Here is an 18,472-nt window from a genome sequence, read left to right as displayed (position 1 = left end):
AATACGCAGCACCAGTTTTTTTCCATGAATATTTGACTTGGGTGTCGATGTTGTAGTATGGTCATGTGCTTCCCATGATCTACTCTTTGGATTATCGTAGTGAATCTATTTTTCGTCACCAGTGACTATAGGATGCAGAAAACCCTTTTCCTTATGCCTGGCAAGCAGCATTTCACTCATGCAAAATTGACGTTTAATGTCTCTTGCCTTCAGGTCTTATAGAACCCAACTTCTTTGTTTTTGGATCATTCCCAACGATTTTTTTAAACGGTGTGAAATTACTTGCTCTTGCTGAGCAACTTGTAATGTAAGAGCAAGTTCTTTTTGCATTTGGGGCGAATCTTCTTAAACTCACCGTTTTTAAACTTCTGAAACCACTTACGACAACTTCTCTCACTAAAAGCAGCCTCAACATATACTTCTCAAGCAATCTATGCACCTTAGCAGCAGATTTGTCAAATTAAAGAAGTAAATCGAAAGTCCCGGCAAATCAGGCTTATTGGGCAAAAAAAAACTTGACATTTTTACTCGAAAACAATTACAGAATGCTAATACAGAAGCACTAATACTTTAAGGTTATGTTGTTACATGATGAACAAACTTACAATAAGATATTTAACACCAGTTAATTTCTACATAACCTTCTGGTAGTGCCATCTTGTGAACAATGGTGTAGACTTATTTGTACACCCAATATACAGGTTCTTTAATCTAGTGGCCAACATATAAGAAGCGACCTTTATTGACCAACTAAATTAATGGCCAAAAGGTTACCCCTTTGGAAACACTTCAGTTGTATAAGTAACTTTTCCTTCCTCATTAGGTAGTATTATATACTTAAAAAACTTTAATAGAATCTTGATTATGTGAGCTGAAAACTTTTGTTAACAAAGGCCGATTCTAAAATGTTATTTATTTTTGTAAGTAACAAACATTAATTTAGTTAGAAGTTATTTGCTTGGTTTTGGGAAAAAAATCTAGATGTTGTAACTTTCATTCTTTGTTGCTGGTACATTGTAGTCAGGGGTCAAAGAATCCTGAAAATGTTCATAACCAACAAATATTTTTGTTAGCCGGAAGATAAATTAGCACCTCCCCCTTTTTCTAGTATTTTTTCCTGCCAACTTAGAAATCTTGTTGAATACATTCATGCATAAAAATCAAATACTTACATTTGGAATGTTTATTACAAATGAATGAAATATATGTTTTTATAATTAAATATGTATATTTTCTGAGAATTTGCAATTAATCACTTATTTGCAGTTAATCAAGTCTATTATTGAGATTTTTTAACACAAATTTATAAATTAGAATGAAACGTCCCCAAAACTTAAAAATTTGCAGAAAGCACGAACCTTGCTCACATTTTATGTAATTGCTATGAATGTGTGTACATATGTTTCTTATTATTTTAATTAAATAAAATTTAATTAAATGTCTTTTTTCTTGACAAATATGCCCAAAAATTCAAACCAACTTTACCTCCTGGGGTTAACAGCTTAAATTCTCGGTCCATCATTACTACCACAGCTGAGATGCTCATAAGGGGTAACTAGATTGTGGGAAGTAGCATGCCTTGGTGATAATTATTTATTTCCTAACTTAACAACCATGGGAATATTGTTTCAACCATTAAGTATCTATTTTTTGTACATTTTAAGAAATGATATAAAGAAAAAAATTAAGTAAAAATTAATTATAAAAAATTAAAGTTAAAATTTATTCTAATGTATAAAGTAAAAATTAAATAAGATTAAAAACAGATTGTTTTTTAAAAAAACTATAGTTTTTGTATTTTTATTTATTTTTGCAAAGATATTTCTTGTAAGCAAAATTATCCCTTTTTTAAAAAAAAATATTACTAAGAAAAGTGTTTTTTTTTCTTTTTTAATTTCAAATAGTCATATAAAGTAATAAAAATAAATGCTGCATTTGAAATGCTTCAAAAGAAAAGTTTAAATTTGTTAGCAGTAAAATGGTGATATAAAGATTAATATGACATGATTAAATAATAAAATAAGATTAGAAACAAATTGCTTGTCATTAAAAAAAAAATACTTTCCAGAGGCAAAACTTTTCAATTTCTTTTTTTGCTTTCTTTCCATATTTTGAATATTATTGGGAAAGGCATTCATGTTCATCTGCCTTTCTTGAAGAAAAAAAATGTACATATAAAACTATCATGAAAAGCAATAAAATAAATGTTATATTTAAAATGCTTCCCAAAAAAAGTTTTAGTTTAGAGTCGGTTTAAATTTCTGATTCAATGTCCTGCAAAAATATAATCTGAATAAAATAGTAATATTTCCCTGGATATTTCAATGCAGTAGTGCTTTATAATTAGTATTTTACCCCTTAGACTTCTGACAATCAAAATAAATTTTAAATTTAGCGATTTTAACTACACAATAATAAGCAAAGAATGTTTATTTACATGTTCATAAATATGAGATAACATTTTAAATGAGATAATATCTTTTCTCAATGTAAATACTTCATTATAGAAAGCTAGCAACATATACATATTGATTTTTGTTAACCATTTATAAGTACAGTATAGCATTGTAGTTATGACACATAAATTATAATGAAGAATTTAATAGTTGACAGTTAGTCATCTCATTATTTACATGCTTTTTCATATACATATGGTATCTTATTTGGTTACAAAATAATAAATAGAACAATGTGATTCATAAAAAATATAAGTAACAAAAATAAGTGATTAATCGCCAAGTGTGTGGCCTCGGCCCCAATTATAACCCCCAGCTCTAGGGGGTTGTCTGGTAGCAGGTGGTACTCCTCTTCCCGATCTTACATTAGAAGGAAAATAATTATACCTGTAAAGAATTTAAGGTAATATGTATAATTTTCAATAAGATAGATCAATGAATTAATTTATCTTTAAATTCAAATCTTCTTAATGTAAAGGGCTCTACCATTTTTTGTATTTACTGTAATTTATAGATTAAAGTAGATTACAGCAGCAAATATTTTAGGTTTTTTATACTTAGGTTCTCACTTTGTTGGTTTTGTTTTCAAACTATCTTAATATTTTTAAATTTTAAAAAAGTAGTCCCTTCAATTTAGCAGAATTGAGTATATAAATTTGCAATAAAAAAATTAATTTTCTTATTTTGTATGCATAATAGATACATACGTCTGATTGCATACAAACACAAAATTCACTTTCAAGACAAATTAAAGCACTTAAATATTTTAGGATCCAATTAATTTGAGTGACTAAAAAACTAACTTAAAATAAAGGAATTGTTAAATTAATTAGGTAGTAATTAAGTTTACAGAGAACAAACAATTCCTTTATATCATAATTCTGAGTAACTGGTTTCTCAAGGATTGGATGAGGTTGCAGAAAAAATCTTTGAAAATATATTTTGACTGAAAAGCTTATTGAGTAATAATGGCAAAACATGAACATTAATAAGGTAGATCTAGCGTTACTGACACTTTTATGTTGGATAGTATTTGCCAAAAAAGGAGCGATTTGCATTTAAAGATATTAAAGCAAATTTGAATTTATTAAAAAAATGTAAGGACTTCTTATCAAAGGTGCAAACATTCCAAACTAGCAATTGGTAATCATAAATACAATACAGGGTTTCCACTTAATTTCAGAAAGAAAAATTCCCCAACTTTTCCAGGTAAATTTCAATGGAAATCCATACCATATTTTATCTATATCATGCAATTTCATCAAAAAAAAATTTATTTTTAAAATCAAATATTAGATTTTGTGAGAATACAACATAAATTAAGAATAAAAACATGGGAAAGCAATTTTATAAAATAATTACAGTAGATGTTAGAACTTTTTAACTCTAATCTTAATAACTGATTACAGTTACCGACAATTCTAAGACTTGTAATTTTCCAGGTATGACACAGGAATTTTTGTAAAAAATTGCATATTTCCCTGACTATTCCCCTGATTGGTTAAAATAAAATTCCCTGATCCCAGGTTTTAACTGACCAGTGGGAGTCCTGCAATAACACAGAAATAAAGTTGGTATTCACAAAATTCAAATTCTAAAGTTTATGTATTACTTAATTTAATATAGGTACAGTACAGAACCTTCTATCTGGTATAAAAAAAAGAGGAAAATTTTGTGCAGTTGCCTGCCAAAATGAACTAGAACAATATACGCAAAATGAGGAAATTCCAGTTATCCTTGAAGTTTAGTAGGGGGAAAAGAGGATTTCTTCTATCCACCCATCATGTGTTTTTTTTTTATCCCCCAAAAGAAATTTTAATAGAGTAATCCCCACTTAATTGCATATAGGATAATCAAATAACCTGCTTACATGAATAAAATTTAATAGAACCAAATCATTTTATATGAAACTTATGCTAAATTTCCTAATTTAAAGGGTTATTTGTTTTTTCCAGTCTGTAGAGGCAAGCTGATTTCAAGGGGTGAATGCATTACATGTGCTTATCAGTAAACAGAATGTGGAGGGGCAATAAAAATAAGGGAAGTGGAAATAAATTTTTTTAATTGGAATACAAAAATGGCTAAAATAAGATTTCTATTTCTCATTTAGTAATTAAGTAGAAATATAGTTAGGAGTACAGTACAAAACTTTTTATGCAGTTCCCAAAAAAAGTGAGTAAAACTTTGTTCCCTTTTCCCGCCATTTTGAACTAGAACAACCAAGTAATCTTTGAAACTGGGTAGATTGAAAAGTGGTAGGAATTGTTTTCTTCCTGTTCAATCAAATGTAATAGAGCGGCAGACTTAGATAAAATGAAGTGACCCCCTCCAAAAAAAATAAACAGTTTCTGCCAGAATAACCCCTTAATAGTGACATATATTTCAGAAAAATGGAAATTTTCTTTGACTGTTTAATTCTGTTCTTTATATTATTATAAGAGTTAGGAATTTATTTCTATTAATTATTGCTTTTTATTAAAAAAATAAAATTTTAAATGCAATAACTACTGAATTTATAAATTTTACATACACATGAAAAAGTAATGGATTACATATACATCTTATTCAATTAGAGCAAATTAACCAAAATTTTGAAGCTACATATAATATAACTAGTATAATGTAATATGAAAATTCAACAATATGATTTTCAATACATAAATTTTACAAATCTTTTACAGTATGGTATATCCCAAAATCCCCACCCACATTTCACTCCCAAATAATAAGTGATAAACTAGGACCACTAATGCCATCTATTAGAAAAATAGTGAATTAAGTATCCTAAAGTCGAAACAAACTCAGCTCGGGCTTCACAAAATAGAAATGTTAATTTTTTTTCCTGGCATTACAAATACTGCTCACAGTAGTTGCCAGAACAGAATTCGGGAGACACAGGGGTAGAATTTATTGCGGGGTAGAAATTTGATTGCTTTTATTTTGTTTTATCCATGTATTTTTTTTTTTTTTTTTTTTCAAAAATTAAAGCAGCATCTTGTAAGCGAAATCAGATGAAGGATTGAAACTTTATAATTCATTATAAAAATGATACAATTAAATTGAATACTTGAAATTAATGTTCTTGTTTTTTATTAAATTAGAATTAGCCTTGATTTATTTTTTATCATCCAGAATTTGAACCACTAAAAATTTTAGCTCACAGCATTTCAGATTTGAATTAATTTCATTTTGCTTTTCAATTAGGAGAGAAGATTAAGTTTCAGAATAGCTTGTTGGATGAGATTTCATTGCCTTTTTTTCTTGCTTTAATCAAATCGTTTTTGCTTAGAGAATTATTTTAGGAGAGTAAAAAAAACATCATAAATCTTTATAGTTAATTGAAAAAAACTTATTTTAACAGAGTATTGTGGAAATTCTCCACAAAAAAAAAAACAACTTTTATTACTCAACCATAATCTTGACTATGAAATCATAATAATCACATATAAATCGTAACATTTGGCACCTCTGTTTTATAAAAAATACACAAAACAGAAATTCTAAGCATCTTACTAAGTATCAGGTAAGAAAATATGACCAACTATCTGAACTATTGACGAATTTAAATTTCAGAAATTCTAAATTCATAATTGATGTTAAATAAAATTAATAATCAAAAACAATTATCATTTAGGATTAGATATTTTAGTAACTTACAGAAATTGTGGAGTTTCAAGAATGCTGCGGCCACCGTTTGACTGAGGATACGTATATTTCAAGAAATAGTACAAGTGCCCAACCAAAATGCCAAGTAATTCTTCAAACCCTCTGAAAGAATATTAAAATGTTAATAACTTAAAGTAAAAGCATAATAAATAACTATGCAATATTGTATATTATATAAAACAAAGATGCACAGTAAAATTTTATTTGCAATAATTGATTTGACAAAAAAAATTTTTTTGTTGCATATTTTTAGAATTGGTTGATTCTGTTCGTAGATGTAAATAATGATATTGCAAATAATTTTAAAAATATTTTTAGAATTCAGTAAATAATTCTAAAAATATGCAAATTCTTCTTGTTGCATAGCTTTAGGATTGGTAGATTCCGTCCGTAGATGTTATTTAATTTTTACTAAAATTTGTATGCATTGTTTTGTTAGCATTTCTAACAAAAATAATAAAGAAAGATAACATTTAAGAATTGTTTAACAAACAATTATCATTAATTATCACAATAATCATTATTAAAAATTGTTAACAACAATTATTATTAAATCTTGATTTAAAATTAACACAAATTGTATAATTTGTTGATGATAAAATTATTAGCTATACTACTTATCAATATTTTATTTTTAAACCCTTGTATTTCGAACCCAAGACAAGAGAACTCCTGGTTCAAACATTTTGACAAACTAGTCTTTGTGGAAGATTTTTGATAGAATTAACCTGCATTAGCATTATATGAAAAGGAAAATTTCCTACAATTAGCCTGACCGCTGAAGGATTCTAATCCAGATGAAGACATGTTACATCAGAATGTGATTAGTGCGAGACCGGAGCAGAAATCGTATCAGCCAGTCATAGGTTTGAGTCTAAGCCTAAACATTGATAGAGGCTGTAAGAGTCTTGATATCTCAGGGGATAGAGCGCTCGCCTTCCAATGAGGTGAACCGGGTTCGAATCCCAGTGATGGCTGGTTGATACGAATTTCGCATCCGGCTGGCACCAACCACAGTGCTGTTGTGAAATATCCTCACTGATGGACGGATCATGGGTTAGATTACTACAGTTATAATATATAAAATAAAATATAGAGGCTGTAAAAATGCAAATAAATTTACTAACATAAAATAAAGAGAAATAAATATAACTTAACAAAAAATAACAGAGACATTTTTATAAAAGTACAGATAAGCTTTCAGTCATACATACCCTCCTTGTAAAATGAAGTTAAAACCAAATAACACCCAAGGTAGATACATAGCCTTAAAATAAAAATATTTATTAATGAAACTAAAAAAATTTATCATTTTTTAATCAAAAATAAAACAACTAATAACTCATTATGATTCTTAAAATACAAAACGAAATCAAAACTTTTTTTCAAACTAATATTACAAACTTTTTTATCTAACTTAAAACTCATATATTAATTTTTATAGATGGTGATCACACGAAAAGTTCACATTTAACTTCTTATCTTTTGAATATCTGCAACTAAAAGTTAAAAATTACACTGCTTTAAACATCAGAAGAAGTGAGTTACACAATTTTCTCATTAATTTAACATAAATAAACACTTTGAGAACATTTATTAATGCTAAGAAAAGAATGCTTAAAATACACATTTGAATACTGTGGTGTGAAAAAGAGTACAGTACGTAAAAAAAAAAGGAACACCTTGAAAAAATACTTTGATCAAATGATCGGAATATCACATACTAAGTTTCAATCTTAATGGTTAACCATTAAGATTGAGCCTAAGTATGTGATATTTCAATCATTAAAGTCATTCAGGATGTTTATCCCTTTTTTCTGGGCAATGCACTTTTCTAAAATTTTGTCTAATTAAAAAATAAGTTACCTTGTGATAACAAGTTTTTCTTTCCTTTTGACTCGTCACAATGTAAGAAATAACTAACAAAAAAATTTATGTTTGAAGCGTTTATTCCCATTAAATAGTATAACTTTATAGTTCTCTTTTAACTCTCATCTCATATCATTTTCGACACATAAATGTCATATCATTTTCGACAGATTACAATTTTTCACCAGGCTGCACCAAAAGTGGTCCCACCTTGTAATGCCTAACCACTTTTCTATACCAGACACTATTTTTATAACTATAGCTGCTGCCCATCAGCAGTTAGCAGGATGGATGCAGACTTCAGTGGGAACCATATATAATACATGATTTTTACATGAACATGATGAACAGAAGTTGTGTAGCGCAAAAAGAAAAAATTTTTACATGATGAATAGAAATTGAGAAATATAATAAAAAGTGTAGGTAATAGAAAATAAAAGCATCGTTTTTAATCTTTGTTATACAATGCCACAAATCTTAGTTTCCTATATTACCGTACTTATGAAAAAAAGCTGATAAAAAACAAATGATTTTTAGAATGTAGGCATTTAGCAAAATAAATATAAAAGAAAATGAGAGTATAATAATGATCATAAAAATGAGACCATCCATGAGAAACATTAACAAAAATAAATGAAAGATTGAACCGAGATATAAAATATAAAACTGAAAATGCAAAAAATTGAAAAAGTAAAAGAAAAATTAGTTCTTAATTCTTAAAACAAAACTTTAAAGCCTAAAATCTCACCTTTCTCTATTATCGCATTTTTTTAAAAAAAAGTGACAGTAAAAAGAAAAATATCAATCATAAAAAATACAGTGCCATTATAAAATCGCTGACAAAAAAAATTTAAAAAAGCAACAGAAAAAACTTGTTTACCTTTAAAAAATTATTTAAAACTGAATCACCTCTTCACATGTTATTCTTTCAAGAAAAAATTACTTAAAAAGTATTAGAAATGCTATGACACACAATAAAATCACAAACAAAATCAAATGTTAATAAAATAAAAAAAAAGGAAACAAAAGAAATGTTCTTAGTTCTTAAAACAAAATGTTAAAGTTGAAAATCTTTTTATCTTTCATATGACTGTATTTTTAGGAAAAAGCCAAGAGACAAGAAAAAAAAGTCTTATCAGAAATCCTCTTAAAAAAAGTGGAACCATAATAAAAACAAATCTATGAACAAGTCTATGAAAAAACATGAGAGAAGTAGAGCAAAAAAAAAGAGAACTGTTCTTCAATTGAACTTAAATGCTGAAAATGTGTCCATAATTCAGGAAAAAGTGACAGAGATCAGAATCACTCTTAAAAAAATGCAGTGATTAAATCAAAGCGCTGATGATAAAAAAATACTTCATTTTTTTTAAGGGTAAATTGAAATTGCAAAGTGGAAGAAATGCAAAAATAGAAAAATCCCTTTTTTTTTAATAACAATTTTGGACCCTCTCATTTTTTATTGCTCTGTAATTTAAAAAATAACTTACTGAAAGTATTGAATATTAGTGACTTTTCATAATTCAATCTAATTTATGTGCCTATTTAATCAATCATGTGTTAGCCTTATAGGATCGTATATATAAAACCTTATACCCAAAATGACCCCTAAGATATCATGGTAAGTACCCCATAAACCCAGGTAGATTTGGGTATAAGATGTCCCAGTTCCTTTACTTTTAAAAAAAAAATCGACTGTAATTCATTTTAAATAAATCATGATTATATTTTAAGATTTTGGATGCCTAACTGATCTACATACAAACAATCAAAAAAGGGCCATACTTTTTAGTGTTAATCCCAATAAACTTAATATTCATCATTCTTATTAATAAACAAGATATAAGTGTTTGTAAGATAATAATTCAAAGAAATTTTTAATAAGCACAAATCAAATCACCTTAATTACCAATTCTAATAATTTTTATTTTTCTTTCACTTTGTTCTAGACAATAATATTATCTCTGTCTCATTTTCTTCCATTTATGAAAGAGGTCAGGAAAATTTCACATTCTCTTGAAATTGAAACTTATCCCAGATGTATATTAGAACTTATAAAAATTGCTTTAACAATAAGGCTCTTCTCATATTTAGTGCCTGCTTATATTTGAATTGCATTCCGAAAAGGTTGGGGAGGGGGCATTTATCAGCAATCGATTGGTATTTTACTGTAGGTTCTTTTATATTCCAATCGATCTTTTGTAAAAATAATAATAATGTATTCTTAAAGACATTTTTCTTATAAACTTTTTAAACATTCACATTATTTAAGTAGTTCATAGATCTATAATATATTTCCTATAATTAACTTAAGTACACATTCATGATTAAATATAATCATTCTGCAGGAACAAAAACATACAAAATATTTGTATATTATTAAAAAAAAAGTTAATTACCAACCATACCTTATAATACTATATTACGTATAAATAAATCTAACTCTATCCTTTTTCTAATTTCAGTAGAATTTCTACATAAGATTCTAAGATATGATACAGAGCTCTAAAATATTGACAAAGAATCAGAGATACAATATAATTTTGTAAAAGAATGGAAGAAATATAAGAGACAACTCACTTTAAATCTTGTACCAAACCAAAAACTAACGATAGTATCTTTGTTTACTTGACACCAAAGGTACAGCATGCTCAGAATCATGGGCTCCATCAAAAGCTAATAAACAAAATTCACACATTTAGTTAAAACAGTTTAGAAGCAATTATGTTACTTTTTATTATAATTATGAACAAAACTTCATAAACTGAGTGCACATTTTGAAAACACTGCCAAAACCAGGAGAAATATCTTACAGAAATTTAAAAAATAATATTGTTACAAAATAATATACTTCTTCTTAGGTTAATTACAAGAAGTACTAATGACTCAAAATATATTAATATTCATTGCAGAAATTAAAATAATTTATGAGATTTTAATTAATGTTTAATAAAGGTAATGAAATTTAACCAGTGACACAAACCACTTAAAAAACACTTTGGTATTTTTGTGATGTCCTCAGATATTTTCTCTACCTTTAAATTTATTATTAGTTTTACTTATATTTTAATTACGTTGCATTTCTAATAAAAATTTTATGGTTTATTCATACTAGTTTCTTTATGCAAGATAAAAACCAATTTTATTTGGATATCATTTGGAAATCTGTACAAATCTTTCCTGACAATTCTGGAGGTAATCAAACAAAATCCTATTCTTGTTTTAGATTTTTTTTTCAAGCATTAACTATATAAACGTATGACGATGTCCTTACCATTATCAGTTCTAATTTCAATAACACTTAATTTATATAATTAAATGAAGTTCATTTTTATAATTCTTTATCTTTATATTTCTTTATTGCATTTGTAGATAATTTAATTATTACAAAATAATTTGGAACAATAAAGCTTTAATATCATGTAAAACAGTAATGACACAACTACAAATATGTGCAAGATTGTATGACTTAGTTTAGTTATTAAGTTATTAGAGGTTGATCACCTTTTCAGTGTTATGTTATACAACATAGTCATATTGTCTTTTTAATATGTGTCAAATAAGAATACTTACCATAACATTAAGTGCTAAACCAGCACACTAAATATACATTAAGGAATATCACACTTCAGAAATGTTACACAACTAAAAGAAAGAGTTTTACTCAGGATACAAAGTAATAAGTATGCACAGACACCTGATTATTTGAAAGGGTTGAGATTACCAATTGATATAATTTTAACAAAGTCATTTTATGAACAGAGAATATCAATTTTTTGGTCAAAAATGACTAAGAAATTTTCAATTTTAGTAAAGCTAAAAAGAATCTTATCTAAAAGGAAGCTATAGAAAAGTACTCACAAAACCAATGTCATGTCATAAACTCAGAGGCATTTATTACAAAATTGTCTAATATGATTGACAACTTGGCCAATGTCAACTTGAAAGCCAAAATGACATTAGTTTGAGATAAAGACAAATTTAGCTGTTGGAATATATTCTTTTTGGATAATCTTAGGTGGTAGGATTGCTAAGCGTACAGAATAATTTTGAATCCTCAACAATAAGAACTTAATAGTACAGTTAAAATAATTGTAGTATAAATTAATGCTACAAAGTTTTTTCGTTTTAATAAAGCCAGATGGTTCTCTATTCTGTAGAATAACCTGGGCTTCATAACAAACAAATAACTTAAATCTTTTAAAAGTTATTAAACTTTTTTAAAAATAGCCAATTTGACGACATTTTTCCAACTCGATAAAAATTATCAAAATCACTGCGTTATTCTCAGTTTTTGCAAATTTTTATGAGTTTATGATAATGCAGTATTGCAGTAAGTTTTTAAATACTAAAAATTAGGCCATAAACGCTTTTCATTTTCACAAAACTGGGGCTTTTCCTAATATTGACGTTCTGTGCCATTTTCAAAATGAGCATAGATAACACTGACTTTAGATAGGCTAAATTTGACCTAACAGTCTCGAGTAACTGTTGCTAACTCACAGCAGTTAAGAAAATAGCATATTATTCACAAAAAAGCATCATTTAATGTGACGATAAGGTCTTTGAAAAACAGCCTTGATAGCATTATCTGTTAAACTTGATTTGTGTTAAATTTTTTTATATTAAAACTGCTAATTTATATGAAGATATAGAAGAAACAGTTTATAAGAAAACTCCACCAGATTATGAAGAAGAATGAGGAAAGAACAAAGTTTATAAATTAAATTGTATCAGATGTGGTCCCTAACCAGGGATACCCTAATCTGGAAGAAATTAGCATAAATTAAAAAAAGAACTGTATAAGATTAGCCTCAATCAATTTTTTAGCTATTTGTATTTACACAGATGACTTTAAAAAAAATTCTAACAATTCTAAACTATGTGAGGATATAATCTTTAAGCTTAAGCAAAATTAAATGAAACTATTTAAAATTCTAAATTTTTAGGTATAGAAATTTTGAAACACAAAAATGGAGTTAGTTCATCCCAAACTCAATATATTAGTTTATCCCAAACTAAATATACTGAATTATTAATTAACAAATATGGCCTAATAGTTTGGTCAAAAGAAAATAGTTTGGTCTAAAGTTTGGATACATTATAGTTAATTATATTTTTTGCATATTTCACCATATCTCAAGAGCTTTTTTAGCTTTTAAAAATAAGACTTTTTTAAAATTTGATATTTCAGATATTATTTGACCGATTTTGCTCAACCTGATCATCAATCAAATTGTAGTCCTACAGCACGAAGATCAAAAATTTCTCAATTTTTTTCATACTATGTATAAAAATATCAACAACAGAAATCTAAGCAATTATTTAAAATTAATCAATTCTTAGCACAACGAAGACTGGATATAGTTAAACCACCCTCCAGCAAAACAATCCTCCACATAAATTTTTTTAAATTTGAACTGGAAAATCTAACAGTTTCCTGTGTTTTTTTGCAGCATTTTTGGGCACTATATTCAGAGACTGACCAGAATTCTTCATAAATATTTTCCACAGTTGCTGAATCTGGTCATTAAAATAAATTTTTTATGCTATAAAAGGATACAACAAGTGTGGCCCAGTTAAAAAGCAAAAGAAAGCAATAATCTGCAGGTCTTCCAGCAAAAAGTCCTGGAACAATATAAAGTTATAAAAATTAGCAACAATTTAGTTACCTTGGTAGTAATGCTTTTTCTAGATTTTTCCCCAGAAAAAGACTTTCAAAGTCCTTTTCCTAGGAAAACACTTGCCTGGATTTAACAAATAACAAATTTTTGATAATAACTATACTACTGACATGAGTGTCACAATAACCCTTTTAAAAAAGCATTGTCAATTGCGTTATTATCTTCAAATTGACCAAATTAAGTGATAAACACAGTGGCTAAATCCGATCCTTGAGTGGTCAATGATTTAATTTTCAACCAAAAAATTAATTAGAAAATTAGCATAGGCAAATTTTATTTATTACTACATTTCAAAACTAATTTCAGTAAACTTCGAAATAACACATAAATTATAACATTACAATTCTGAAATGAATAAGTAACCTAATAACTCTAGGTGTCAAAAAATTTAAACATTTTGATATTTCAACTTTTTTTAATAAAATTTCATTTTGACTGAAGAAATCTTTGTGTACCAAACAGATCTAAAACATTTTCAGGTTATTTTATTGGAACAAGTTGTTCGATCTCGTTTTCCTGAGTGTTTGGAAGATAAAATTCAGATTTCTTTTTCGGCAGGGGTGTAGTTTCAAAAATGAACAAGAACAAAAATCCTTTAAATATTTGACAGCTTGGTTAAAGAGGAAACTCGTATAATCGGGGATTGGAGATTGGATAATTGGGACTTTACTGATTATATACATGGATTATTTACTAATCAAAGCTGCAAGTAATTTAAATTGAGTAAAAAATAATAAAATTAATTGTTCTAGAGAGAAAGCTGAAAACTGCCATAATTTAATTTTACTATAACATAACATTATACTTAATTTAATTTAACAAACCTATTTGGTATTATTATTTTTACATATTCAAATTAATAACTCATTATTTGACTTTTCATGCCAGTGATATTTTAATTTTATAAAAGACAATGTGAATAGAACTTAAATTGAACATAATATATATACTTTGGTGGAAAAAAAAATTTTAAGAGAAGAAAACTTTTACTATACAATTTTTAACAAAAAAAACTTTATTTAAAAAAAATATAGCACCATTGAGGTACATAAAACTTAAAATAACATCCTCTTCTCAGATCTCTCTATATCATTTCAATTAAATATTCAGTATAATTAAAGATTGTAGAAAATTGAAAATCATTATTTACCAATCCCGTAACACCTGTCATTTCAAGCCTTTAATATTTTAAAAAATAATGAAAGACTTCAAATCAGTTGCTCAGAAAAAATATAATAAACAAATATTTTCAATCTTTTCTTACCTGTTTCTAGTTGAAGTGAATAGTTGTATAAAAAATAGAGATTAAGAAGATATGAAAATGCTCTGTTGGGGGTCAGGGGGAAATAGAAAACAGCAGTGAGAGGTCTCCAAATCTAAAAAAAATAAAAAGGTAGGTATATATCACCTGAATTAACTAAAACCTTGTCAATTCCATCAATTCAAATCAACACAACAATTTCTTTTTAATAATTTTTTAAAGAGCTTTTCTCTCTGCTTGTTCGCAAAGAACAACTCCTAGAATTTTATCATTATTCTGCATCATCCGAGGTGGAGTCGATAAATTCCAGGAATGGTCGTCTACATTCACACAGGCAATCGTTGGACAGGTTAATATTTTTTTAGAGGTTGGCAGCATTAATAATGAAAACACATAACCATCTGGAATTTACTTCTGGTAATGTCAGCGTTAGCAGTAGACCATTTCTGACATTGTCAGACTTTGAAATGTCGTTTTCAAACAAGTGTGCAAACATTAAATTCTGTGGGGTTTTTTTGGGGGGGAGGGGGCGAAATCACCTTCTAATACACTTGAAATACTGAAGAAAGCATAAGAAAACGATGACATTAAAAAAACGGGTGGGTACGAGTGGCATAAGTGTTTTCATGAAGATCGCACAAACATCAAAGATAATCCTCAGACTGGGCATCCCCTCTCTTCAACCCGCAGATGAATTATATTTTGTTATTCTTTGAGATTTTATCTTTTTTATCGCAGTTTATCGCATCCCCTCTCTTCCACCCGCAGATGAATTATATTTTGCTATTCTTTGAGATTTTATCTCTTTTATCGCAGTTTAAATTTTTGAATTATTTTTAAGAATATTGATATAATTATTCTTATTAGGCCATTAAATGATTAACAAACATTGAACGAAAAATGATAAACTTCTTAAAAGTTGAAGAAATTTGGAACAGGCTTCAAAAGCTCTGTGGAAAGACCCAATGACAATTCTACCAACTCTTAATTTAAAACCAACTTTGAAACCACATTTCATCTAAATGTTACAGGTATATTTTTTAATCTTAAAAGATTATGGTACAATATCAAAAGGAAACTCTTCTAATGTATCATTCGAGAAGAAAATTGTAAATGGACAAATTAAGATTGCCTTTTGTTATGGACAAATACACATTTAATACACACCAAAGAGTGATCACCATTCATGGAAAATTTGCTATCGCAATATATGTATATATATATATATAAAAAGTCGAAATTCTCCTATTCTATCTCGTAGTTTATATTTTCCTATAAAACTATTCAAGGAAATTCTACATTATTTATTGAAAATCCAAAAGAGAAAATGAAAAAAATTGAACTTATTGATGAGGATATAAAAAGGTTTGAGAAGAAATTAGGAGACATTCAATCACAGCAGAATGATTTAAAGTTACAACATAAAAGAAGATTTTGATATGATAAGATTTGTTATACATTTTCAATCTAGGCAATAATTTTTTATCCAACTTCCATTTCAAATAAAACTACTAAATTTTAAGAAATATATGCTGGCATGTACAATATTCAATATAGTGCATTATAAAAATTTTAAATCTTCAAAAAAATCAATGATTTCTGAGCAAATTTCGTCAAAATCAGTAAGCGACGAAAGGGTTAGAACTAGTTATAAGACAAAATAAATTGCACGCAGAAAGCTTTTTTTATTAAGACTGTGTGTTCGCAGAAGGTTTTCATTTAATGTAAGTCTGGTTATGGAATGATTTATTATTTGAAATGAATGGATAATTTGCGTTAATCTATAAAAATATATTTGTCTGATAGCAATTAAGTTTAATGTCTATTTATATAAGACAACACTATTTCTTTATAGTATCATATAAAAAGTTAAAAAAAGGGATTCATAAAGTTTGATGATTGTTTATTTATGCGGAATGAATATGCTAAAAATGAAGATCTCCGTAATATTTTTTTTTAAAAAAAATATGTATACGACAGCCCGGAGGTGAATTTATACATTTCAAGTTGGTCCCCTTCTGTTTTTATCTTTCTTTTAGTTTTTTGAGGGCCGAAGCCCGGCAATTGCCATAACTTGGAGATAATTGTTCCACGGATCACGATAAGGAAAACTGCCCGAAGCAATTAAAATGAATAGATGATTAATTATTACTTGAAATTTAATGTGGGAGCATACTGCCGCTTTTGGTCTCCTTTCTAGAAGGGAACACAAAAAGCGAAGTATATATATATAGAAATGCAAGTATTAATGTTTTTAAAGCAAGTAGAATGATAAAAGATTACCTGAAACTGTTTGAAAAATGCATTGTACTCTAGTATAAGATAATAAGGGTTTAATAATCCAAATCTTGCCAATAAGGGAAACGCTAATGATAATGCAAACCAATATCTAGTGAAGAAAGGAAGAGAATTAAAAAAACTTCCAACACCAAGATCACTCATGTTAGTTATTTTTCACTGATGACACCTTTTTAATTTAATTAATCACATGCATTTTAACACTTTTCTTAAACAGACGTGTCTTTACGAGAAAAATTATTTGTTATGTTTGTGTCAATGATGATGATGATGATGACTGACGGACATTTTGGAGCTCTTTGCTGTTTATCGCTTATAGCTCGCTTTTCAATTATGTTTGAGCGGTTTCATGATGGTTGACCATGTAACGCTGCACAGATGGCGCTAGGGGCTACTACTAGGGTTACTTCTGGGTTACTACTTTCGATTGATCTTTACGGCTATGCTTGAAAAGCACGTAATCCAATATTATTACCCAGTAAACACAATAAGTTTTATTTTCACTTAAAAAAACCTTTAAATGTAAACCTAAAAAGATTTTAGTGTGATTTATAAGTAAATCTTCTAACCTTAATACGAGATCGGTGACGATCTGCTCCATTCGACGCATATTACTCTACTCTAAAACATTGGCGATCACAACCCTCGAATACGCTATCTGGGGAGAGACCGATATCATGCTTTTGGCCCTTCCCTTTCCTCCGCTTTTCAGTTGTATAGGAATGTACTAAGGTATTTTCCCTTTTCTTAATATTTTTCCTTATTATTTAATAAAAATATATTTTAAAATTTCCGTGATGCTTTTCTTTAGAACAATGTTTAATGTAGTTTTCTGTTCCACATAGTTTTCCAACTTAAAAGATTTTAATCTATGTGAAAATCAAGAGAGAAACTAACGTACTTCCTTCCTCTATGATTCTCCACACGCTGATGGGGAAAGCATGCGAAGTGTTGCCATAAGTAGAGAGTTCTGCTCTAGGCCATCTGCAGCCCATTTCAATCGCCAATTGGAAAACAAACATTTATATAAAAACATTAAATCGTGGTTATTTTAGGGCTCTCAAGCGGAGAAAAAAGTCTTTGAATAAAGTTAATCTATTACGGGGAGAATATTCTTAAATCCAGGTAATCAAAAGATTTCTTTTCGCAACGTCCTGTATACTCAGCTAAAATCCACCCCCAGAAAGCATGTAACCTTACGACAACCTTGAGTTTTAACTTTACTTTCATTGTTACGAAAA

General features: G+C 28.0%; 1 protein-coding gene across 1 annotated transcript; it reads right to left on the bottom strand.

Annotated features, from left to right (window-relative positions):
• Positions 1-2,412: 2,412 nt before the first annotated feature.
• Der-1 (derlin 1) lies at positions 2,413-17,564 on the bottom strand. The gene is made up of 8 exons (XM_016056015.3): positions 17,217-17,564; positions 14,937-15,048; positions 13,552-13,616; positions 11,562-11,588; positions 10,569-10,664; positions 7,337-7,389; positions 6,114-6,224; positions 2,413-2,843 (listed from the first exon to the last, which is right to left on the bottom strand). Exons 1-8 carry the CDS (start codon positions 17,373-17,375, stop codon positions 2,729-2,731), a joined length of 738 nt encoding a protein of 245 aa, XP_015911501.1. The 5' UTR covers positions 17,376-17,564; the 3' UTR covers positions 2,413-2,728.
• Positions 17,565-18,472: the final 908 nt, after the last annotated feature.

The sequence above is a fragment of the Parasteatoda tepidariorum genome, chromosome 1 (assembly GCF_982258835.1).
Source record: "Parasteatoda tepidariorum strain Cologne lab strain chromosome 1, Ptep-v5.0, whole genome shotgun sequence".
Lineage (NCBI taxonomy): Eukaryota > Metazoa > Arthropoda > Arachnida > Araneae > Theridiidae > Parasteatoda > Parasteatoda tepidariorum.
The sequence above is the reverse complement of the archived record's forward strand: the minus strand, read 5'-3'. Positions and strand labels throughout refer to the sequence as shown.